Here is a 24,129-nt window from a genome sequence, read left to right as displayed (position 1 = left end):
ACCGAGTCTTGACACATCCTCACACAACAGCCTGCGGATTGCTTTGCACAGCGCGACATTACCATGAAGTTGTGCCACAAGGTCCTGCAGTCCCAAGCCGCATTGATGGAAGTAAATGAGGTGACGATGGCGATGAGGTTTGTCTGGAAGGATGGTTTGGAGGTTGACTACGCGAAGGGAGCGAACACATTCGCCCAGGAGGCAAGCACGACAGGTAAAAGTAAGTCAGAACAGTGAGACATTAGGGGATATGTCTGGAATGTGAGCAGACGCAGAGTGAAAGAGAGGCAGCAGAGTGCCAAGTGAATCTGTATGACGCTTTGCGGGCGGGCATTCTCGAAGCTCAACCCGCGTTTCCAGCTTGCCACACTCTTCACACAACTCGCACTATCACACACCATCTCACGACTTTTTTTTCTCCCGCCGTCGCACTCAGTCATAGGAATACATCAGAACATACACACCCACACCAAGAACCGACACGATGAAGTTGACCTTCAGTACGTTTCTCTGCGAGACCCGCGCCTCGTGTCGAAGCGGCCCCACTAACAGTCGGTATAGAGGATCTCAAGCAGCAGAAGTTCGTCATCGAGGCCGAGCCCTCAGAGACGGTACGTTTTCCAGAGTCCGATTCTACACTGGCCAACGACTAACACTGTGCAGATCGGAGAGGTCAAGGCAAAGATCGCGTCCGAGAAGGGCTGGGAGCCGTCAACACAGAAGCTCATCTACTCGGGTAAGATTCTGCAGGACGACAAGACGGTCGAGTCGTACAAGATCGAGGAGAAGGGCTTCATTGTCTGCATGACCTCCAAGGTAACTTTCCTCTCCATTCGCAATCCACGTCGGCCTTCGCCTACTGACACACTCAAAAGCCCAAGGCTGCGCCCTCGAAACCTGCAGCGCCCGCAACTCCCGCACCTGCTGCTCAGGCCACAACTCCTGCTGCACCTCAAGCACCCACTTCTTCGTCTACGTCCGCTTCGGCTCCCGTGCCCGCTACACCCTCCCCTGCTACCAACGAGAGCAGTCGGTTCAACGACCCTTCGGCACTCACCCTTGGCGACGAGCGCAATGCGGCCATCTCCAACATGGAGGCCATGGGCTTCGAACGTGAACAAATTGATCTTGCCATGCGCGCCGCCTTCTTCAACCCTGACCGCGCTGTCGAATACCTCCTGAACGGCATTCCCGAGAGTGCCCAACGCGGACAGCAGCAGCAACAGCAGGACCAGGCTGCTCCCAGACAAAGCCAGACACCGTCTGCAGCTCCCGCTACTGCACAGGCCACTGGCGCAGAGGGCGAGAGTGAAGGAGTTAACCTATTCGAGGCCGCCGCTCAGGCTGGTCAAGGTGGTGGTCGTGGAAGCACCCGCGCAGCTCAACCCGCTCAAGGCGCCGACGCAGGACTTGTTGCAGGTGGTGACCCTCTGGATTTCCTCAGAAACAACCCCCAGTTCCAGCAACTTCGCCAGCTCGTCCAGGCTCAGCCTCAGATGCTCGAACCCATCCTCCAGCAGGTCGCTGCTGGCAACCCTCAAATCGCCCAGCTCATCGGTCAAAATCCTGAAGCCTTCATGTCTCTCCTTGCTGAGGATGTTGACGATGATGCTGCTCTCCCCGCCGGTGCTCAAGCTATCAGTGTCACTGAGGAAGAGAGAGAAGCAATTGAGAGAGTAAGTCTTGCCCATCCATACCTACACACATATGCTAATGTTCTCGCAGCTCTGCCGTCTTGGTTTCGAAAGAGACCTTGTCATCCAGGCTTACTTTGCGTGCGACAAGAACGAGGAGTTGGCAGCCAACTTCCTCTTCGACCAGCCTGAGGACATGGATGAGTAAAAGAAGAATGTTGCGTGAAGAAATCAGGATGATAATCTGGCTGGTTTGCAGTCAAGGCGGCACTAAACGATAGTCATGACGCTTTTGCTTTTCTAATTCATGATGTCCCAAAGGACTCGGTACATAGCGAGGAGAAATTGTTTTCACCCATCGCAGGTGCCTGCGGCATCCGATACCTATCATTTCTATATCTTTTGGTGCGGCTTGGATCAGAGTGACCATTTGCAGTCTGCCCTTGGATCTGGTCACTACTTTCGTTTAATCCAACGACGAGCATTGTTTTCAGACCCGAACATGCAGAAAGCCGTTCTTGCATTTATCTCCACGAATGGTCAGATCACTCGTAATCACACGTACATAAGTGTGGTGTGAAAGCACCGTGGCTGCGACAGAAGCTGCTTGACTTGCCTGAGGATGGTATATTTCTCTTCCCAATCCGGTATTCGGCATTCGAATTCTTGTGTTGCCTAGCATGCCTGGGTCAGCCGCCTTTTCAAATGGAGTTGTCTCGGGCCAGGTCCAAGGATTCGGATGGAGCCGGTCGGCTTTCGAGAAGTCACGCTAACAAGCCAGGCGTTACATGATTGGCTGGGCGTAACTCGCTTTGGAGACTCAAGGTGTGTGTGTCCAGGTAAGAGAAGACTTCGATATGCTGCTCAAAGTCAAGACCTTTCAATAGTGGATCGACTACACTCCTTCATTCATATTGTGTTGTATTTCATCCATGTCAGTTTTATAAACTCAACAACCGCGTTTCTCAGTCTAGGGTTTGTCTCTGTTGGGGGCGATCAAGTTTTGCACAAAAGCATCATCATCACGACCAACTTGACCATCGGAGGTGAGTAATTTCTGCAATACATTGACGTCGCTTTTATCCTTTCGAATTGTTGGACCTCCTGTATTTTCGCTCGATGAGTCTGTCGTTCAGGGATACGACTTGATCATTTTGTCTACAGGCTTTACACTCCTTGTTGCTTTGAGCCGGCAAGCTGTAATTTCCTCCGACGGCACACGACTCTACACTCCCTCCACTCCTGCTCCTGCTGCTGTTCATACTACGTTTACACTATTCAGTCACCTACAGCACAAGAGAAAGCACGAGTTTGAATGCTGATATCGTTTCAAGAAAAGATACTTTCGTCGCACCCGTCCAGCATATCCGGATCAACCTTTTCGTATCTTTCTGCTCGTAAGTCTTCCGAGTCCGTCTACCGATCATCTCAGTAATCCAATATGATGGTAGCCTGCGGTTACGATGGAGCTCAGACGGAGACGAGCTGCCACGCCGCAGAAGCCATCGCGACTGCAGCCAACTGAAGCCCTACATATGACTACTCGTGCGGCATCCAAGGCTGCTTCCTCGAATGGAGGCTCTAGTCGGCGTGGTTCACTCTACTCAAATGGGCAAATCAGTCCAATGACTGGTAACGACAATGAGCCGGACAGGTATCCTAAACGAAGAAGAGTTTCCACTGCTTCCAAGTCCACACCGACTGCCGCCATCTACAACTCTCAGTCTTCTTCCTCGAGGCCGTCTACGAGGAGCATGTCTGGTGGAAATCTCCAGCCAATCGCTGAATCGTCTCCTATGCCACGTAGGAAGAGGAAGCGAACGTCAGACGTCACAGCTGAGAACATCTCAGTAGCTCAACCTATCAAGACTAGGAGTGAATTTGAGCTCGCCCTACTGTCTCCTGCCACAAAGAAGCAGCCACCCAGGAAGGCCAAGAGATTTTCAAACTCGTCTCGAGGTCAGGAGACTGCCGAGGAGGAAGACGAGGACGACGAGGATGAGGACGAAGAATCTGCAGAAAGCGATATAGATGCTGCCGAAGATGACCTAAAGGACACCGTAGAAGTCTTCGAAGACCTACATCCTACAGCGAATGGCCATGAAGAAGCATCGCTGAACGAAAAGTCCAACGGGATCACAGATGTTACAGCAGACGATTGTGATGAAGACGATAGCATGCACGACGCAGGAGCTCCTGCAGGCGTTGACCAGGAGATGGCAAATCAGCAGCAAACGCAAAGTACAGATTCGAAGGACGTTGCAGAGCAGGCAAGCGACATGCAGAGCTTAGAGATTGCTCCAAATGGCTCTCTGTACTCTCAGGACGGTGATCAACAAGCAGGCCAAGACGGAGACGATGCAGAGGGCGAGTATGATGAAGATGGAGACCTGGACCTTTCACGTGATGAATTGACTCTGCCAAAACAACTCGGCATAACAACACTTGACCCTACGCCAGTCGTTTCAGCCACAGCATCTCCAGTGGGTTCGAACCAAGACTCCAATGCGGAGCAAGAGTCCCCGACCAAGCACTCAGCATTGATACCGGCTGGAGATGCATTAACCGCAAGTCAAAATGGCGATAAACCTGTCAAGAAATTACCAGGAAGGCGCAGAGCTCCCCATGCCAACCCAAAGGTCGAGGCTGCTCTGCGTAGACAACTCCATCTGCGCATGGCCTACAGATCTGTGGCTAAGAATTTGAAACCAATCCTTACCGAATTGGCGAAGCGAAGCCTGAGCAGTATTCACAGAGATCCTGAGGCGCACACGGCCTTTTCAGAATACCCGATGGTCCAGCAGACCCTCGAAGGGCATTTCCAAGAGCGTCTTGATTGGATTCAAAAGCAAAAGATTCTCAATAAAAAGAGATTGGATGACATGTTGGAAGAACAAACAGCAATGCGCAAAAGAAATTTCGAGGTATACCTTCTTTTTGCATCTTCTTACTGCCGTCGAAAACTGACCTTTTGTGTAGCATGTTGCTCAAAATATCGAGGATGACATGATCGTGCAATTGCAGCACGACTTCCTGAATAAGCTGCGTCAACAGCGACAGGCTGAAGATGACGATTACAGCGATGATGAGGTATGTACAGCGAAGCTTGTCGAGCGACTCTCCCGTCTGATTTTGCGTCCTAGGGCGACGACGTGATTCCTTCGCTTCGGCGGGTCACAGCTAAAGGTGCGCTTCGAGGTATATTGGGACCCGAATATCATTGGCGAAGTCGGCCTGCTCTTGAAACCGAAAGACTGTTCAATGAGATGCACGGGCGTCGTCGAATCGCCAGCGAACATATCAAACACGACAAATCGTCTGCTCTGGAGGATCCTCGACCTTTCACCACCTTTGACCCTGTAGTTAGAGACGCGGCGGAGGCTCAACTAAAGATGAGAGAACTCCTTGCTGCATTGGGAGTCGCTGCAGAAGAAGTTGCTAGACCTCCTCCGGTACCGATCGTCGAAGCTCCACCGGCGATCCCGGTCATACCGAACAACGAGGCGCTTGGTTTATTGATGTTGGCCGAGGCGTCTGCTACCCCTATTTTCGCTGCGCCTGCGCAATCCGAAAACGTCACGATGGATCCTCCAACAGATATCCCTTCAAGGCAAGATAACCTCAGCGTACCAAGACCCAGCATGTCTCGCGCGGGAAGCGTCGCTACACCAGCGCCTCCGAGCAATCTTCCGGCGAAACCTATGGAGGAACCTTCTTCCGAACAACGTCACGCCACGACCGTTCCCATCAGCTTTAGTCAGGCTGTGCTTGAACCATCGACAACGCAGACTGCTCCACTTTTCACAAGGCACTTGCAGCCAGAGCAGCCAGAGCAGAGACCTCAGTCAAGGCTCCCTAACTTGCCGTCGATAGGCCAAGTCGTAGCATCACAATCGCACGCTGATACGCTGCCGCAGCCAGTGGCAACATCAGCACCTTCAAAGGCTGTCGACTTTTGGTCTAGTCTCTCTATAGATCACACCAAGTCCAGCTCGCAAGGCAAAGCCGAGTTTGTTCCTCACACAGTAGCTCGGCAGAGCTCTGTAGCTGAGCCACCAGTTGGCGGCGGGGCCGATATTTCGAAATCTGAAGACCGAGAGCCTCGACCGTCGTTGCCCGGCTCTTCGACGACGTTGGAACCATTGCACGAAAAGTTGAGAAGAACATCAGACTCTTTCGGGCCATTACTTAACAGACTCGATGATCTCGACAACCCTAAGCCACGCAAGATGCCTGCACCCAAAAAATCACTGTATGGGCCTTGGCCTCGCAGCAGAAACTACAATCCTCTGGATAGAAGAGTAAGTACGACTAGCACGGCACCATCCCAGCCTAGCCTGCCAGGCATTCATTCGAGGCCATCGAGTGGTCTGGAGGCCACTACACCTTATAGCACGTCTGAAACTCGACGACCTAGCTATGTGGCTGCACCTCCGCCACCAGTGCCAGGTTTTTCTACTTCTCTGGCTCAGTCTGGGCCATACAACCCGGCACCGATATATGGATCGGCGCCTCCTCACCCGTTTGCTTATGAACGAGGCCCATATCCTCCCATGACATACGGACCTCCACCACCTGGATTTGCAGGGCTGGCAGGAGGGCCAATGCAGCCAGGTCAAGGAACACCTCCATTCTACGGCGGTCCCCACGGTCTTCCACCTCCGAATCAGCAACAAGGTGGATACGGCCCACCACCGATAACTTCTCGACCTCCCCCAACAGCACCGGCATACGGACCTCAGTACGGAGGACAGCCCATACTTCCAGCTGGCCACGATCCTCGATTTGGACCCACCGGGGCACCTGCATCAAACAATGCTGGACCAGCTTTTGCACAATTTGCACAACACGATGGACGAAGAAGACGTAATCAGAGTCTGGGCAACAGAGAGTTCCAGCACTATCAGCCACGATGATCGACAGACTCGACTGATGATTGGGCTATGGCAGGTGGGCTTCTCTCATGTAGTGGTCTTGACTACAAGCAGAAAAAGAAAAGCATGTTATTCTTCGTAAGATGAGAGCAGTAAGGCTGACTATTCGATTGTGCTTGTGGTGCCTTGAGTGTGTACGACATATAAGACTACCAATGAGATGACTGTTGTTCTCTAGCAGTGACTGTGAATTGTACTGGGGTGACCAATGGAGGAGATGCTCTGGAAGGTGAGTCAAAATGGTAGGCGAAGCGACGGACGATGATTGGCCCGGTGGCAGCCTGAGTCAAAAGTGGCGTCCGAAAGGAGGAAGGCGCGGGCGTCGAGCTTTCCCTGACGTCCTCGTACAAATTGCGGGCAAAAGAACATGTGAGAATTGCACCAAGCAGACTCGCTCTTTCGTCTTTCTACCCAATCCACAAGCAATCTTCCACTCTCACATATTCCTCCGACCCAGAATCACACTCGACGTCACCCGAGAAATCAACAAATCATGGCTGTCCGCGCTCAATTCGAAAACTCCAACGAGTAAGCAAGAAAAGACGGCGAAAATACATCCAAAGCATACTGACTGAGCGCTCAGGGTTGGTGTCTTCTCCACTCTCACAAACTCCTACGCCCTTGTCGCTGTCGGCGCTTCCGAGAACTTCTACAGGTAAATCAGAGCGAAATGGCGAGGCGCAATGACAGGGTCTGACAAGCGCCGCAGTGTCTTCGAAGCCGAACTCCAGGACGTTATCCCCATCTGCCACACCACCATCGCCGGCACACGTATCATCGGCCGTCTCACAGCCGGTAACCGCAGAGGTCTGCTCGTCCCCACCAGCACATCGGACCAGGAGCTGCAACACTTGCGCAACAGCATTCCCGACGATGTGAAGATTCAGCGCATCGAAGAGCGCCTCTCCGCCCTCGGCAACGTCATCTGCTGCAACGACCACGTCGCCCTTGTCCACCCCGATCTGGAGCGCGAGACCGAGGAGATCATCGCCGATGTGTTGGGTGTCGAGGTTTTCAGACAGACAATCGCCGACAACGTCCTTGTAGGTTCATACATGAGCTTGAGCAACGCCGGTGGTATCGTCCACCCCAAGACCAGCATCCAGGACCAGGATGAGTTGAGTTCGCTGCTTCAGGTTCCTCTCGTTGCCGGTTCCGTCAACAGAGGTTCGCCCGTCGTCGGTGCCGGTATGGTCGTCAACGACTGGATGGCCGTCACTGGTCTGGATACTACTGCCACTGAGCTCAGCGTTGTCGAGTCCATCTTCAAGCTTGGTGAGGGCATGGGTCCCTCGGCCATCAACACTACCAACAAGGACACCATGGTCGAGTCCTTCTACTAGACGCATTTGTTTGCTCTGTCGTGTCACCCTCAAAAAGAGCTTTACGGTTGTATCGGCTTCTGATCTGATTCGAATGAACACACGCATTCCTACTTTCACTTCGGTGGCCCTCCGTCCTAGTTCGCGCCCAACATGCGCTCGCGCCATGGACAAGACCGGCCCTCACGCCACACCCTGGCCGTCTCCACCAAGTTGGAAATAGACAAGTTCACGGCGGATGATATGGTGGGAAAGAGGAAAGAGGTTGCATTTGATAATGGAGTTGTGGAAGCCGTACAACCAGACGTACTCGGATACATTTTTTTTCGAGAATAGATAGCAGTCGGCCTGATCTAGTCTGAGGTCTAGCATATTTGACCTTTTGATCCCTCGATCGATGAATGTCTCTAAAAACGTCCTGATCATTACTGTGAGTTGCTAATCCAGAATCCAAAAATGGACAATCTGACCATGACTTTCTCGCTGTGCACATGACCCTGCTCTGAAACTTGGATGACGAGTGTGCAACGCAAATGCGTTCTAAGTACTCTAGAATCATCTCTTATATTGCTCCATGATACTCTACTGTCTGTGTTCAGCGTCTTGTCACGATCTCACCAATATGTCGTTGTAGTTTCGCGTTTTTGATATCTGTCAATTTTTGGTCTGTCATCTGCGGTCATTTCATCACGTGTCTACGCAGTTCTCTCAGTGAGGAGGTATATATAGTCAGTGGATTACCACCAATCTGTTCTCGAGCTTTGGAGACGATTAAGGTGGGAGAGTAGGGTGATCGTCGTCGCTGTCGTCTACCCAACGTGTGCAAGCATTATATTGCACAAACACATGGATATAAGCACAATACGCCTCTTTAGCTCAGTTGGTAGAGCGCGGCACTAGTAATGCCGAGGTCACCGGTTCGACTCCGTTAGGAGGCAGTATCCTTTTGTCCACCACCCTCGCTCAATGGTCAATGTTTTGCCAGAAGTGGGCGTGGTGTGAAGAATGATGTTTTGGATTGTGACATACGTCTCGAAGTCGAATCAGCAGAAACTTTCATCATTCGAGCACGAGCAGTATCAATATTTGCAAAATGATGCCAAAAATCAACCTCTTACTTTAACCATGCTATGCTCTATTTGCCTGCCTCTTGCTTTTACAGCCTTCTTTTCTGACTCTTTCCATGACTTCTCCTCTCCTCTACTCATCTCTAGGGAACTCATCCGTCAACTTCAACGCAGCCTTGACATTCATACTCAACAACTCCTGAATAAGCAATTTAGCAGCATACGGCAAAGTCATCCTCACAACACCTCTGCTGGACTCGCAACTCTGACACCAATTCTGGTATCCCATCATACCGCAAGTCTCGCAAACGTCGACTTCATGCGCATCAGAGGAAAGCATGAGTCTTTCCAAAAGAAGCTGGGAAGCTCCGTAGGCGATGAGACAATCTCTTTCCATTTCTCCCAGACGGAGACCACCTTGGCGTGAACGACCTTCGGTGGGTTGACGGGTGAGGATGGCGCGGGGACCGGTGGCACGAGAGTGCATTTTGTCTTGAACCATGTGCTTCAGCTTTTGGTAGTAGATAGGACCCATGAAGACGTATGCAGGGAGTGATTCTCCAGTGATGCCAGAGGTCAAGTGATCTTTACCCGAGTAGCTGAAACCGTGGGAGATGAGAATGTCGCCCATATCTTCTACTTTGCTGCCACCAAAGGCGGTACCGTATTCGTGGCCTCCGCGAAGGATGCCGGCTTTTCCGGAGAGGAGCTCAAGCATTTTGCCTACGGTCATACGACTAGGAAAACCGTGAGGGTTCATGATGATGTCCGGACAGATTCCCATATCGTTAAAGGGCATGTCTGTCTGTTCTGCCAGAAGACCAGTGACACCCTTCTGTCCGTGGCGAGAGGAGAACTTGTCTCCGATTTCTGGACGACGGGTTTGACGTGTTTGAATCTTGATGATAGGGGTGTTTGATTCGTTGGCGCTGATCATGACCTTGTCGGCATAGGCTGGGTCGGGGAGTTTGTAGGACATGTGTTGAGGTGCCCAGCCGGCGTTTTGTGTGTTCATACCTTGGTTGACTGGTGTTTCCTTGAGCATATAGCATTCTCCAGATTCCATCTCGGCGCCTACTTCGACAAGACCATCGTTGCCAATCTTCTTGTGACGTGGGTTGGAAGGGTCACGGTCACCAATGCGATCAGTCTGACCGTTTTGGTATTGCTTGAGTGGCATGCTGACCTTCTTGAACACTTGACAGCGTCCGAAGCCGCGGTCACAAGAGGCTTTGTTGAGCACCAGAGCATCCTCAATATCGTAACCAGAGTATGACATGACAGCAACCATGGCGTTTTGACCGGCAGGAAGTTTGTCGTATTTAATAAGCTCGATCGTCCTGCTCTTGACCATGGGCTTTTGCGGGTATACCATGAGATATAGCAGTGTATCGATACGTGTGAGCTGGTTGTAGGCAATAGCTCCAATGGCTTGTTTACCCATAGCGCATTGGTAGGTGTTACGAGGAGATTGGTTGTGATGAGGATAAGGAATGAGACCAGCGACAGCACCTAGGATGGTGAAGGGCTCAATTTCGAGATGTGTAGTATGTTGGTTGATGTCGTGCTCGTAAACTGCGATGTTACAGTCGTTCTCTTCGTTAACATCGAGGTACTCTACCAGTCCACGAGACAGGAAGTCGTCGAACTCAAGCGTGCCCTTGCGGAGTGATTCGAGGTAACGAGTTGTGACCTTGGACTTTCCCTTCTCCACGATGATGAGTGGGCGCACGATACGACCTTCATCGGTTGCAATGTGTACACCGTTGTGGTGGTGGTTGATGTAGATACTGACAAATTCCGAGATTCTTCCCATGCGACGGAACCTGCGGAAAGCGATCAAGAATCGTTTGGGCTCGCGAGTCAGGGCCACAGGTGTACCGTTGAGGAAGATGATGTATGCGCCATCGGCGTAAAGCTCCGTGCCACTGGCGGATGTGACATCCTCAGCACCGAGCACAAAGATCATCTTTCGGACAGGATCTTCTTCGTCCATGGTTGTAATGTGTGTCATCAGCGCCAAGTTCTTGACCAGACCACAAGCCTCACCTTCAGGGGTATCTGAAGTGCAAAGCATACCAAACTGCGACGGCTGGAGCGCACGAGGACCAGAAACCTTTCTTGTCTTTTCGAACTGAGACGAGATTCTGGTCATCATACCGAGAGCGGCGATGAAACTCAGACGACTCAGTACGTGAGTTACACCAGCTCTGTCCATGCGGAAACGCTTCAACGTCCAGTTGCCAGTCGAGATGGCACGTTCCAGACCCTGTGTGATGCGAGATTCGTGCATGGTGATGTAGTCGGCTGGGTTGAAGGCACGAGTTCTGTTCGGCTTCCTCAACACCTTATCCCAACTTTGCTTGATCAACTTGTTGAAGTCCTTGAACAAATCCTCGAACAACAGAGCCATCATCGAGCCTGACAATTCCAGACGCTTGTTACCAAGGTAGTCTCGATCGTCAATCAATTTCGGGTCATGCATACACATGAGCACTCTGCGGACCATGAATGCAATGTATAGAGCCTTTGGTCGGAAGTTCATGGCCGTCACGCCAACATGAGGAATGATTGTGTTGGAAAGCTTCTCCACGGCGTTCTGCTTGTTCGTCTTCTTCGGTACTCCAAACTGACCAAATCTTTCAGGACGCAAGCGTGCACCAACATACTCAAGAGCTTGTTCTTGAGTCGACACTCCCGAGCGCGCGGCTTCTTCGAGGTTGACAGAGAATCCATCCTGATACACAGCATCGTCACCAGCAACGAGAAGCATTATTTCGTGGTCTGACTGAACACCCATAGCCCGGAGAGCGATGGCAACTGGAATATCCTCGGTGAGAGAGTTGTGCTTGAGAACAATCAGCCCCTTCTTGAGAAGAACGTAAGTCTTGGTCTTGACGTTGGCGGTATGACTGGTGACTGAGGCTTGGATGATTCCCTTGAACATTTCCACAATGACACGGTTCTTGCTGAGTTGTTCCTGGACCAGGATGACCTTTTCCTGACCGCGAACCACAAAGTAACCGCCAGGATCGACGGCGCACTCGTTGAGTAAGCCCATTTCCTTCTCCGAGCGGCCAGACAAGACACACTTATTACTCCTAAGCATGACGGGCATTCTGCCGATGTAGACGTTGCGTTCCATTTTCAGACCACTCTGCGATCTGGATTCGAAGTTGACGTAGATTGGAGCCGAGTATGTCAAGTCACGTAGACGACATTCGTTGGGCGTGATTCCAGGACCTGAAAGACCGGGCACCGTGTTGTGGCGGTCTTCGACACGTTCTGGCTTGCCGATGCGGATGTCAGTGTATCTGATGAACATGTTAGGATCAACATCACTGTGCACTGTAGCGTTTGCACGGAGAATGGTTTTCAGCTCAGTGTCGACAAAGAAGTTGTAGGAGTCGATATGCTGTTTCACCAAACCCTTGACTTTAAGAAAGGCTGGCAGAAGATTCCATTTGTCCTGATTTCGTCAGCTCTCAAACTTGAAATACTTGAAGGATACAATCAACGCACCCTTGCGGTGTTGATGGGATCGGTCAATCCTTTGCCGTAGTAGAAAGGTTCAAGTAACGTGTCAGACTACAAAGTCAGCATTTTCCAGCGTTTCCGATGCTGAAGTACACTTACAGGGTCAGTCGAGTGGGAATGCCGCCTCTTCCTAGCCGGTGGTTGCATAGGCGCGGCATCATGAGTGGTCATCTCCCCATCAGCAGGCGCCTGTGATTGCGGATTCACATCGGAAGTCGCTGGTGTTGTGCTCGTCACAGCTGGTGCCTTTTTTGTTTGAGCCTGCAGATCGTCAGTTGAATATCGACGTGGTAACCAGATCTTCGGACTGCATTACCTTGGGCGCGGCGGTGCGAGCCTTTGGAGGCATTTCTAGGGTTGCCCTCAAGACCTAACGCATGCAGTAAAAGAGAACCGAAGTCAGACTGCTCTCGTCAAAGCACGAGGTGCCTACTTGGCCGATGCAAAGCTTTCGATGCGATAGACCAGTCACGGAAAAAAAGTGGCGGGGTCAAAAGTTGTATGCGCCACTGCCAGGGACGCGAGAATTACGCTGCTGAGGCGTTTTGTGTGGCCCAGAATTCGCAGGACCTCTAGTTTACTATGTTCTCCTTTTTCAGAAGATACGAGGACTATTTGACAGCAGTCGGCGCGTTCGAGGCAGATGTTCACGAGTTTGCCTTTCTCTGGATTCTTCTTGGGTCAAAGCTGGCAGAGCGGAAGACGGAAAGCCAGCCCGCTCGGCAAAGCAGCCGAGCGGCTCCCGGACAGGGTTTCCACCAGGTGTTGGATGGCAACCTTGGTTAAACACAGCATTTTTACTCGTCCACCTTGATCAATTAAATATCTAAGAAAAGTCACAGAGCATTTGACAGGGATGGAAGACATACAAATTGATCTGTGTTTGGCACGGAAGTGGCTACACAGGTGCTCACCGCCTTGCTACGTCAGCAGAGCCGTGTAGTCTCTTGTATATCGCGCTCGCTAATCAAAAGCCACCAGCTCTGCCAGATCAATGTCCAACTAAACCTGACGGACAGATTAGCTCTGCACGCCTGATGTGTACCTGCCAAATCCAGTGCTAGGTCTCAGTGCACACGGCACATACACAGTTGCTCGTCGTAGAGCTATGATGAGACGAGAGTGGATCACGGAGTGTTGAGTAATAGTTTCAGGAGCAGACTGAGTCCAGACAGTCTTTGAAGCAGCACGTGTATGGACAGCAAGCACATGTGATAGCGAGATGACCATGCACGGTCTGGTTCCTGATAGGAAGCGGGACATGGCGAGAACTAGGTCAGCAAAGCGACGGGTTCTTGCCCTGCATGACGGAGCGGAACAGACAAACAGGCAGGATGGAAGACTCAGTGAGACCCCCTCTCATGTGGCATAGTCGTGGAGGGTGGAGCAGAGACTTGTCGCGAACTTGTATGCAAGCACGCTTGGGCCTCTCGGGCGGCGTGTGAGAGCACTGAGAGGCAGGCGAGCGGCGAGGGTTGCTGCTTTCTCCACAGTTGGCTCTGCCTGTGGACCTGAGGCTTCGGACAAGCAGAGCTTCTTCCCTTCCTCTCGGTCGCTCATTCTTACTGCGTGCGTTGTATTATTGGGAGATTGTTTTTTCTGTATTCTACTGCTGAGCGCGAGGGCTGCCTTGGATGTACGAGTCGAGCCACGACGAACGTCTCCATCCCGGATAGAAGTGTCCTTCTGCCTGGACCCCTTGATCCAAAGCGCCTACCCCCACATTCAAGTCACCGCCTGTTTGAGTATAGGTAGCAGCAGCAACAGGTGGGTGCTTCGGCCTGACGTCTGTCAAGGAGTCGCTTCGCTAACCACTATACCAGGAGGACTCGTGTTCCCTCACCATGGCCTTCTCCCAAGCTCTGTCAGACCGACCGGACAGCGGCCTCGTCTACCGTCCGCACCAGTCACCGCGAGAAGATGCGCCCTACCCAACCTCTGTCACCACATTTCCCTCGCCACTATCGCCCTTGAGAAACCTCGGTCTGGCTGCTACTGTCGCAGAGGGTCGCGGTAGTCTTCAACGTCGCTTTACCACAAATGCGCTACCCACGCTATCGCCTATCGCTCAGCAGAGGCGTCAGGCTGCGGAACCCGCCATGACGGTGAGCCCATTTCTACACTTTTTGTTTCTGAAAGAGGAGCGTCTTCGTATACACTGGTGCGGGCATGTACCGATATATTCCATCCTGCAATAGCGTCTTGTCCTGGGTTGACTTGCTGTCCTGGGTTCCGGTTGCGACCATGTGGCCTAGAAGATACCCTTGGTCAAAGGACTATGCTGACTGATTTCTTTTGCTGCAGGCTTTCAACAAGATTACTCCCGTAAGTCTGCTCTCTACTTTTCCGTAATCTCCTCCCTGCATCGTCTTTTGCGGCCTGACCTTGGCCAGCTTTGGTCTAGCCTTTGAACGTGGACCCTGTCTGCTCTCTTCGCAAACCACAAAGACATGTACCACTGCTCCGGGAGTGAACTCTGTATTGCTTCTTGGTGTACTGTTATATCCCTTCTCTTGATTTTGGATCCGAAGGGTTGTCGCTACGCACACAATTATCAGACCCGGCATTCCTCCAATAATGGGCACTAACAAATCCCAGTCCGAAAGAAAGGCTCGCCAATATGAGGAGCTTCTTTCGCAGCAGCGCCGCATCCAGGCTCAGATGGCCATGATCGACCCAGAGCTTCGTCGTGAAGTCGACGAGCATCGGAGATTGGAACAGGATATCACCATGTTCACTGCTGGACACCTGAGCGAGCCCACTACACCACCTGATTATTATAATTCTGTCAGCCGCGTACACAGTGCTCGCTTGTCTACCGCTAGTCTGGCCTCACCTCCTGGTTTCCCTAGTCGTCCTACGCACGGAGGATCTACGCTTGCATCTCCACAGGCCACCATCTCGAGACCTGCAACCTCTCATGTACATTCAACTTCTATTCCTTCTAGGTCGGTTCCCGTTTCACGTCGGGGCTCCGACGAGGACGGAGAAGATAATGGCTTCTCATTTGCGGATATCAATCATAAGGCCGCAGCAAAGTACGTGCAAAATTTCTCATTTATAAACCATTGTGATTTCTCCCCCTTCACTGTACTTTTCACCTTTCACTTTTCAATTCACTTGCAATTGTCGTCAAGATGTCCGGGCTCAATGGCCGGTCTCAATACGAGTGGTCACTTATTCCGTCGGGACCTCGACAATACGGCGCTCTATCGTCTCGTTGGTCTCTCGACAATACACTCTGTTGGTTTCGTCGCCCTCGACAATACGTTTCGTTGGGCTTGACAATACATCATGAGTTATTGACTCTCCAAGCGACTCTGCCTCTGCCTCTACCTCTGCCTCTACCTCTGCCTCTGTCCTCTTCTTCTCCCTTCTTCCCAATACTCCTCCACAATCCCCGACGATTCTCCCTCAACGTTTGCTCCTCGACGTTTGCTTCTCGACGCTTTCGTCCCGAAGCTTTCGCCTCGACGCTTTTGTCCTCGACGTCTTCTTCTTCAAGTGCTGGTCACTTGCTTCGTTATCACACCTTGTCCTGTCTCATTCAATACACTTCATACACGTGCACGATCACCACTCCAAGTCAAAGATCTTCTCTTTTCTAACACCAACCAACCTCAGTCTCAATCGTAACTCCATGCCTGTCAAGATGGCCGAACTGTCTACTCTTCTTGGATCTGTTAACACTACCGGCTTCCTGTTTGGCGACGAGGGCGAGCTCGAGTCCACACGTATCCACAACCAGGCTTCTCCTGACACCAAACACTACCTTCAGTACCAAGCCAGCGACGACAAGTTCCCCATCCTCGTTCGTCGTGACGGCGAAGGTATGCAGCTTTCCGCAGCCAGGGCCCAGCAGAACGGCTCCGACAATCAGCCCATCACTGCTGCCGCTTCCCGTACCAACAGACAGAATCTTCCTCCCAGCGCCATGCGTCAGGCTGTCTATGGCGAGGCTCCCAATTCTCACAACGGCATTCTGAACGAGATCAACACTGCAAAGAACACTGCCGCCAACAGAAGATCTATGGAGGTCAAGTTCAGCGGCCTTACCCCCAAGCGTCCTGGTTTGTTGGCTTCACCTAATGGTATCAGCTCAAACGGCGTACCCAAACTGCAGGGCTCTTACTCGACCAACGACATTCCCACCTTGAAGACTACAAACGCTAGTAACTTCCCTGAGACCTCTGGTACCGTTCAGTCCCCTCGTCCTGACTTCACTTCTCCGCCTCGTCAAACCTCAATCTTGAGCAACGGCCACCAAAACGGGTACCACACTCCTTCTCGTCAGGAACAAGCCAAACCTGAGGAGCTCAACAGCAACAGCGGAACTTCTCAAAGATCTTCTCTCCAAGCCAGTGCCGCGCCTTTCGGACCTTCGTTCACTTCATCTTCGTTCGAGCCTGTGCGCGCCGGAAACAACCACACCAACGGAGCCGGCAACCATCACGTCAGTCCTTCTACGATGCAGACCTACGGCAACGGTCCTTACTACGCCGGCTATGGCATGCAAATGTTGGGAAGCGGCTTCAACAACATGCATCTTAACAACCAGAGCGGTGGTGGTCAATGGGCCCCACCGGGTCACATGCCCGGCTTCCAACACGGTGGTTACCCCCAGCAACACCCTCAGCAAAACCTCGCGCGTCACAACGACAGCCAATCGCGCGTCATGCAGCAACGCCGCAACCAAAACGGAGATGGTAATTTGCCAATCTCAGCGCATACACAATGTTTGTCACTAACATGGACGCAGACGCAGCCCGCTTCGCAAACTTTAAGTTGCCGGAACTCGTCGGTGAGATCTACAGTCTTTGCAAGGATCAGCATGGCTGTCGTTATCTGCAGAAGAAGCTGGAAGAGGGCGATGGCGAAAACATCAGACTCATTTTCGAAGAGACCAACCCTCACATGATTGAGTTGATGACTGGTAAGCTGAGGCGCTTCATCCGCTTTCGTCGGCATTGCTAACATCTCTTCGCAGATCCCTTCGGCAACTACCTCTGTCAGAAATTGCTCGAGTTCGCCAACGATGACCAGCGTACGGTCCTCATCCGCGCAGCCGCCCCTTCGATGGTGAAGATCGCTCTGAACCAGCACGGCACCCGCGCACTGCAGAAGATGATTGAGTTCATCACTACGCCCGAGCAGATAGAGATCATCACCGAGGCTCTCAAGTACGAAGTTGTGCCTCTCATCCAGGATCTCAACGGCAATCACGTCATCCAGAAGTGTCTCAACCACTTGTCTCCGGAGGACGCCCAGTTCATCTTTGACGCTGTCGGCACTAGCTGTGTCATTGTCGGTACTCATCGTCATGGCTGCTGCGTCCTTCAGCGTTGCATCGACCACGCCACCGGCCACCAGAAAGGCCAGCTTATCCAGTACATCACCTTGAACGCCTACACCCTTGTCCAGGATCCCTTCGGCAATTATGTTGTTCAGTACATCCTCGACCTCGGCGAGCCTGCCTTCTCGCAGCCTTTGGCCAAGAGCTTCCTCGGCCATGTTGCTGGTCTCTCAAGACAGAAGTTTAGCTCCAACGTGATCGAGAAGTCGATCCGTACTGGCGACGAGATCACCAGACGCGCTCTCATCGATGAGATTATGAACCCTGTCGAGCTCGAGAGGCTGCTTCGCGACTCTTACGCCAACTACGTCGTCCAGACTGCCATGGACTATGCCGACCCCGAGGTCAAGGCTCGCCTCATCGATAACATCCGCCCGATCCTTCCCTCGATTCGTCACACCCCTTACGGCCGTCGTATCTCCGGCAAGATCCAGGACTACGACAACCACCTCAACGGCCTGCCCGGTAGCATGTCTCCCCCTGGTGTCATGTCTCCTGGCCAGCTCAGCTCGACACCTTTCCGTACCAGCAGATCCAACACGGTCACCTCGTACACCAGCAACAGCCCTGTCAGCCATCAAGTCGGCAACTACGGCACCACCAGCTTGGGCTCTCCCAACGCTCATCATCGTCAGCAGGGATCGCTCAACACTATGCTCGCCCAGCCAGGTGGCCAGCAGCAGATGAACGGCTACGCTCATGGCTACCAGCAGTATGGCCATGGCTCCCGTGGCTCTCGCGCTTCCAACATGGGACACTACTGATTGCATCCTGCTTTCTTTTTGGACATGTACTTCATGTCATGGGTTCCAAAAATGTACTTTAACTTGAGATCGGTTTCTGCATATCTGTTGCATGGCGCCGTCCACAAGACACGGCGCAAAAGAGGGGTTGGACATATGGGAGCTCTCCGAACAGTTCAAACCTCATTTTGACACGAAGATACGACAACATTACGGCCACGTCATAGAAGGCGAGCGAAGGGCCCACGAAATTTCAGTTTCTTTTGTTCCCCATTTTCGATTCTGCTATTACAAGCATCAGCGAAGGAAGCGAGTGAGCGAGCGAAAGAAGAAGCAAGGCCAGCCTAGACTTGAGGCATTTCGGGGCAATGTGTAACTAGTTTTCTCACTTTACACAATCGAAGCTCGCGGCTCAGACAGATAAGATGATTGTCTTGTGATGCGTGAGTGGTAGAGGATGTTTTGCAAGCAGGTAGTAGTCGCATGAGGTCAGGGGATACAACAATAGGTTGTGCTTGAGATGACGGCGAGTTATGCAACAAGGCCACAAGGACGTCAATGATAGGATGGCAAGGAGGACGAAGCAAGGGGGTTGTGCATAGCACCATGTGGTAGTGCCGGAACAAGGCATGCTTGGCGTGGATGATTGCAAGCATGGATAAGCAGAATCAAAACAGACATGCGAAGCACTTTGGTACTAGGGTAAAAAAGAGCAGACGACGAACAGGGCCACAATGTGCACCAGAACATATGTCAAGAACGAAGGCTGCGATCACGATTACTTGTGGCAAAGTGAGAGCTGTGCAGCGCGGAGGATAGGCCTTTGCAAGAACACGAAAGACAAAGTGCGATTCCACAAGGATTGGATCTGCAAGGATTGCTTCGTGGCCTTGACGGGTGCGGTAGAGAGTATGAGGGATAAGAGAGGCATGTCGAACACCAAGTATTGATATCCCAAGTCGATGGTAGCTTGCTCCTGGGAGGAAGCACGAGCAGGCACCGAAGCCGAAGAGAAACCGGTGCGCTTGCTGCGCTTGCTGCATCTTGACGCTCCATCAGCCAGAGGCAGCCCATCTTCGACAAGCCCAACCTCATCGCACTTCTCTCGTACCGCTACACCCCCCCCCCCCCGACGCATCGTTTGTTTTCCCGCTCTTCGACACACAGGCGGACCAGGAGATTCCCCAGGCGAAATGGCAGCCGTAGCTGTCAATGGCGGCGCTGGCGCAAAGAAGCTCAGCAAGAACGCCTTCCGTAGACAGCAAAAGAAGGCGCAGAAGGATCGCTCCGTGAGTCTGCCACTTGGTTCCTACCCACCAACCAAGACTAATGTGTGAGCTCAGGCCTCTGCCACTCCATCTGTCGCCGAGTCGACCGACATTTCCGAAGCAGAAACGTCTGTAGAGACCGGCCGCCAACCTGATGCTCAGCTCAACACGCGCCATGATCCCATGCAAACCAAGGGCCTCCCCAACGACGACTTCACCATTACCGAAGACGATCCTCTATATGCCGAATTCCAGAATGTCCTCTCCCGGTTCAACGACCTGGACAAGTCCCAAACAAAAGAAGACGAGAAGCCCGAGATCTATTACGATGACGACAATGACGACATTCCTGATGAGGAGGACGAGAAACAGCCGAAGCTGTCAAAGAAGGCACGCAAGGCGGCAAGCAAGTTGACCATCGCCGAGCTCAAGCGTCTGGTGCGCAAGCCCGAGCTAGTCGAATGGACCGATATCGACGCTTCAGATCCGCTACTGCTGGTGCGTATCAAGTCGCAGCGCAACGTTGTCCCAGTACCCTCGCATTGGGCCCTGAAGCGCGAGTATCTTTCTTCCAAGCGTGGTATCGAGAAGACGCATTTCAACCTGCCCAAATTCATCGCCGACACTGGTATCGCCGAGATGCGCGATGCCGTGCTTGAAAAGCAGGCAGAGGCGACCTTGAAACAAAAACAGCGCGAGAGGGTACAAGGAAAGCTCGGCAAGCTGGACATCGACTACCAAAAGCTGTACGAGGCCTTCTTCCGCCACCAAACAAAGCCCCCGCTTACTCGCTACGGTGAGGTCTACTACGAGGGTAAGGAATACGAAACTAATCTTCGCCATCTGCGACCTGGTGAGTTGAGCGACGAGCTAAGAGAAGCTCTGAACATGCCTCCGGGCGCGCCTCCACCCTGGCTTATCAACCAACAACGTTTCGGTCCTCCTCCATCATACCCTGGTCTCAAGATTCCCGGTTTGAACGCCCCTCCACCACCTGGCGCATCATGGGGCTTCCACCCTGGTGGCTACGGCAAGCCTCCTGTCGACGAATACACAAATCGCCCTCTTTTCGGTGGTGACATCTTCGGTGTAAGCAACGCGGAGGACGAGGACGCACCTACCGGAGCGCCTGTGGAGAAGTCTCTATGGGGTGAGCTGCAAGAGCGCGAGGAGGAAGAGGAAGAGGAAGACGAGGATGAAGACGAGGACGAGGAAGACGGAGATGAGGCTATGGACGAGGAGGAGATCGGTGCTGGGCTAGAAACGCCGAGCGGCATGGCTTCCGCTGTTCCTACCGAAATTGGCATCGAGAGCGTTGGAGCCGACTTTGAACTACGCAAGAACGCAAGAGCACCCGAACCCGAAGACAACGGTGCACCTCGATCAGCATACCAGGTCCTTCCGGAACAGAATATTCGTGCTCAAGGTTTCTTTGGAGGCGAGAGAGCGTACGACCTGCGGGCAGCACAGCCAAATCTGCCTGTTCTGGGACAAGAAAACAGGGGAAGCAAGCGCAAGGTCGGCGACATCGATGTCAGTGTAGACGTAGATGCGCTGGAAAGAGACGATCGCTTGAGCAAGGACGAGATTCAAAGGCAATTCGAGGTCCAAAGACAAGCACAAGCAGACGGACAGTGGAAGGGAAGAGTGGATCAGGAAGATTTGAGTCAGATGATTGCCGAAGAGAGCAACAAGAGGCTGAAGCAAGACAAGGAAAGGAACGAGCGCAGAAGAGGAGGCGGTGATAGCAGGAGCAGCAGGAGATAAGACATGGTCACTGGAGCCACCTTTCCGTTGTCGCCTTGCATTCCAAACGAGCCCTGGACATGGAGCACCTCATTACCAGCTAAAACGAGCAAGAGTAAATGAAGCACCTCATTCAAAAGTCAGACCATTGAGTTATCAGCAAGCAACGTGCACCTGGATGAGATCAGCACTGCCGGGAGACACAGATACTGAGGGTTCAGGATTTTGGTCAGATTTTAGGACAGCTAACCTGTTTAGCATTACTTTCTGGATCAGGGACTTATCTACATGCTGCACACACGATAAGATAAAAGGTTTCTGCTCAAGAACTAATGTTAGTCGACACAAGAGGAGATGGAGCACTTGAGGCATGCATGTCACGTGTGGGGGAAAAGCTCGGCTGCTTGGAAGCATGTCAAGTTGTTTGTCCCTGGCGTTGGCTTTTGACCCACGCAAACACAGCTGCCTCATCAGACCTCCGTCACTGCATTCCGTCAGTCATTCTATTGGTGACCCCGTCGAGAAGCAGCAATCATGGACAGAGACCGAGATCGCGACCGAAGGTAATGCTCTTTCTCTGCTTTGTTCTTTGTCCACCCTTACTGATGCCTCGCCCAGACCCTTCCCACGCGAGGACCAATACGGCGATGGCCGTGGTCAATCCTATCGTCCTCCTCGCTCTCCCCCACCCCGATCAGACACTTATCGTGCTCCTCGCTCGCCGCCCAGAGGAAATGCCTACGTCGACTCGTACCGCGCGCCTCCAAGAAACCGCACCCGCTCGCCTTTACCTTTCCGCCGTCGCTCGCGAAGCCCTCCGCCTTTTCGCCCAAGAGATGGTGGAGACAGCTACAGGGGTAGGCCTCGTTCACCACCGCCTAGAAGGGGTGGCTTCATGAGAGACGAGACATACCGTCCTCCTCCTGCCTCTCGCTTCCACAGAGACACTCTCCCTTATAACACCCGCTCGCCAGTACGTGCACCTCGCGATCGTTCTCCTCTCCCTCTGAAGCGCGGTCGTGATGTCTCGCCCGCTGGCAGTCGCGGCCGAAGATCCCCTCCCCCTCCAGCCAAGCGCGAAAGACTCGACTCTCCACCTCGTTCGAGATACAATGCCTACCCTCCGTCGAGAGATGTTAGCCCTGGACCTGGACGCGACAGACGGGAGATGCGTTTGACTCCTCCTCGTGGTGTCACTCGCGGCTACCGCTTGTTATCGCGTTCTCCTATGCAACACAATGAGAACATCAATCCTCGCAAAGTTGACTGGAGACGTCGTTCGCCATCCCCTGCAAGACCTCGTCCTGACCTCATGTCCACTGAGAACTCTGGGCCTGGTTCCGTCACCAGCTCGAGACGCTCATCTCCGCCGATCCACCCTAGCAGGCTTGCTACAATCGACACACTGCCCAAAGAAGATTTATTCCACAACCGCGGACCTCGTGCTATCTCGCCAGCCCCTGCACCGCCAAGGTCACCTGTCGCCTCGAAACCTCGATCGCCGATCCCTCCCAGACCCAGATTACCAATTGCTCCGCCAGCAGACGTCCGCTCCCCTATCCGCAAGCGTGAACCCACACCTCCACGTGAGCGCGAGATTCCTACCGGACCGGCCAATCGTGCTCCTCCGACCGGCCCGGCGAGACACGACGAAGTTCCTCAAGTCAGAGCGCCGCCGACTGGACCTGGAGCCTCGAGATCGTATGCGCAAGCAGCTGGCGATGTACCCATCCCTACTGGTCCCAGAATGAGAGTCAATTCGCCTCCTACGCATCCAAGAGGAGGCATGCCATCCAGAGGCGGCTATCAGAGGGACTACCCTCCTCGAGACTTTGGCTCGCGTGGAGATTATCATGGTCCGCGTGGAAGAGGAGGACCTTATGGTGGGCCGTCATACCGTGGAGGCCGTGGTGGAGGCTATGTTACGCAACATAATAGAGACCCAGACTTTGTCTCTGCACCACCCTCAGGACCTCGTGGTTCCATGGGTCCGCATGGTCCAGCTGCTTCATTCAGAGGTGGAGCGCACAGTTCTGGCACTTACCCACGCACAACACGCTTTGCGCCTAACGGAGCGCCACTGCCTTCTGGTCCCAAAGCAGACATTGTAATGGGCGGCATGGGAGAAGACGACAGAGGAGTCAAGCCTGTCAATGTCTATCTCGCAGACTTGCCCCGCATTGTCGATGGCGGAATCAGAGCACCTGAACTTTACGACCGAGGACGCTTGAACAAGCTAGAGGATGAGGCAGAGAAGCTGCGACAAGTCATAGAAGACAAACAAGCACGCAAGCGCAAGGGCCTAAGAGAATGGGCTAAGCTCAGCCGTGAGAGCGAGACTGCGAGTTATAGAGCGCAGTTGGCCGACGAGAACGTGAGAGCACTCGCTGGGGAGAATGACGGCGGCGCTGCATACTAGTGAGATGACAGATATTCACCATCGCCTGATCAGTCAGGAAAGCAACACACAGAATCGAATTGGAGAGAGAGAAGACGATGATGAGGATGAGGATGAGGATGAGGAA

General features: G+C 52.8%; 8 protein-coding genes across 8 annotated transcripts; 6 read left to right on the top strand and 2 right to left on the bottom strand.

The window, feature by feature from the left end:
• The first annotated feature begins 397 nt into the window (after nt 1-397).
• AUEXF2481DRAFT_76980 (uncharacterized protein) lies at nt 398-2,232 on the top strand. The gene is made up of 5 exons (XM_013492156.1): nt 398-500; nt 562-611; nt 664-816; nt 876-1,676; nt 1,726-2,232. The coding sequence occupies exons 1-5, from the start codon at nt 485-487 to the stop codon at nt 1,840-1,842; spliced, it is 1,137 nt and encodes a 378-aa protein (XP_013347610.1). The 5' UTR covers nt 398-484; the 3' UTR covers nt 1,843-2,232.
• An 865-nt stretch (nt 2,233-3,097) lies between these two features.
• AUEXF2481DRAFT_26351 (uncharacterized protein) lies at nt 3,098-6,550 on the top strand (the record flags this gene model as incomplete). Its single annotated transcript, XM_013491913.1, has 3 exons — nt 3,098-4,558; nt 4,614-4,724; nt 4,778-6,550. The coding sequence occupies 3 exons, from the start codon at nt 3,098-3,100 to the stop codon at nt 6,548-6,550; spliced, it is 3,345 nt and encodes a 1,114-aa protein (XP_013347367.1).
• Nucleotides 6,551-6,889: 339 nt separating this feature from the next.
• On the top strand, nt 6,890-8,206 carry AUEXF2481DRAFT_36420 (uncharacterized protein). Its single transcript, XM_013492033.1, has 3 exons — nt 6,890-7,096; nt 7,152-7,223; nt 7,278-8,206. The coding sequence occupies exons 1-3, from the start codon at nt 7,062-7,064 to the stop codon at nt 7,909-7,911; spliced, it is 741 nt and encodes a 246-aa protein (XP_013347487.1). The 5' UTR covers nt 6,890-7,061; the 3' UTR covers nt 7,912-8,206.
• An 832-nt stretch (nt 8,207-9,038) lies between these two features.
• On the bottom strand, nt 9,039-12,990 carry AUEXF2481DRAFT_400562 (uncharacterized protein). Its single transcript, XM_013492289.1, has 4 exons — nt 12,811-12,990; nt 12,594-12,755; nt 12,480-12,545; nt 9,039-12,426 (listed from the first exon to the last, which is right to left on the bottom strand). The coding sequence occupies exons 1-4, from the start codon at nt 12,841-12,843 to the stop codon at nt 9,091-9,093; spliced, it is 3,597 nt and encodes a 1,198-aa protein (XP_013347743.1). The 5' UTR covers nt 12,844-12,990; the 3' UTR covers nt 9,039-9,090.
• A 390-nt stretch (nt 12,991-13,380) lies between these two features.
• AUEXF2481DRAFT_400371 (uncharacterized protein) lies at nt 13,381-13,928 on the bottom strand. Its single transcript, XM_013492288.1, has 2 exons — nt 13,582-13,928; nt 13,381-13,502 (listed from the first exon to the last, which is right to left on the bottom strand). The coding sequence occupies exons 1-2, from the start codon at nt 13,755-13,757 to the stop codon at nt 13,421-13,423; spliced, it is 258 nt and encodes an 85-aa protein (XP_013347742.1). The 5' UTR covers nt 13,758-13,928; the 3' UTR covers nt 13,381-13,420.
• A 3,315-nt stretch (nt 13,929-17,243) lies between these two features.
• On the top strand, nt 17,244-18,611 carry AUEXF2481DRAFT_62409 (uncharacterized protein; the record flags this gene model as incomplete). Its single annotated transcript, XM_013492132.1, has 2 exons — nt 17,244-17,427; nt 17,482-18,611. The coding sequence occupies 2 exons, from the start codon at nt 17,244-17,246 to the stop codon at nt 18,609-18,611; spliced, it is 1,314 nt and encodes a 437-aa protein (XP_013347586.1).
• A 1,172-nt stretch (nt 18,612-19,783) lies between these two features.
• AUEXF2481DRAFT_26347 (uncharacterized protein) lies at nt 19,784-21,625 on the top strand (the record flags this gene model as incomplete). The annotated part of the gene is made up of 2 exons (XM_013491912.1): nt 19,784-19,879; nt 19,934-21,625. 2 exons carry the CDS (start codon nt 19,784-19,786, stop codon nt 21,623-21,625), a joined length of 1,788 nt encoding a protein of 595 aa, XP_013347366.1.
• Nucleotides 21,626-22,138: 513 nt separating this feature from the next.
• On the top strand, nt 22,139-24,023 carry AUEXF2481DRAFT_1936 (uncharacterized protein; the record flags this gene model as incomplete). The annotated part of the gene is made up of 2 exons (XM_013491784.1): nt 22,139-22,167; nt 22,223-24,023. 2 exons carry the CDS (start codon nt 22,139-22,141, stop codon nt 24,021-24,023), a joined length of 1,830 nt encoding a protein of 609 aa, XP_013347238.1.
• Nucleotides 24,024-24,129: the final 106 nt, after the last annotated feature.

This window comes from Aureobasidium subglaciale (genome assembly GCF_000721755.1).
Source record: "Aureobasidium subglaciale EXF-2481 unplaced genomic scaffold scaffold_2, whole genome shotgun sequence".
Taxonomy (NCBI): domain Eukaryota; kingdom Fungi; phylum Ascomycota; class Dothideomycetes; order Dothideales; family Saccotheciaceae; genus Aureobasidium; species Aureobasidium subglaciale.
This window is presented reverse-complemented; position numbering and strand designations above follow the sequence as displayed.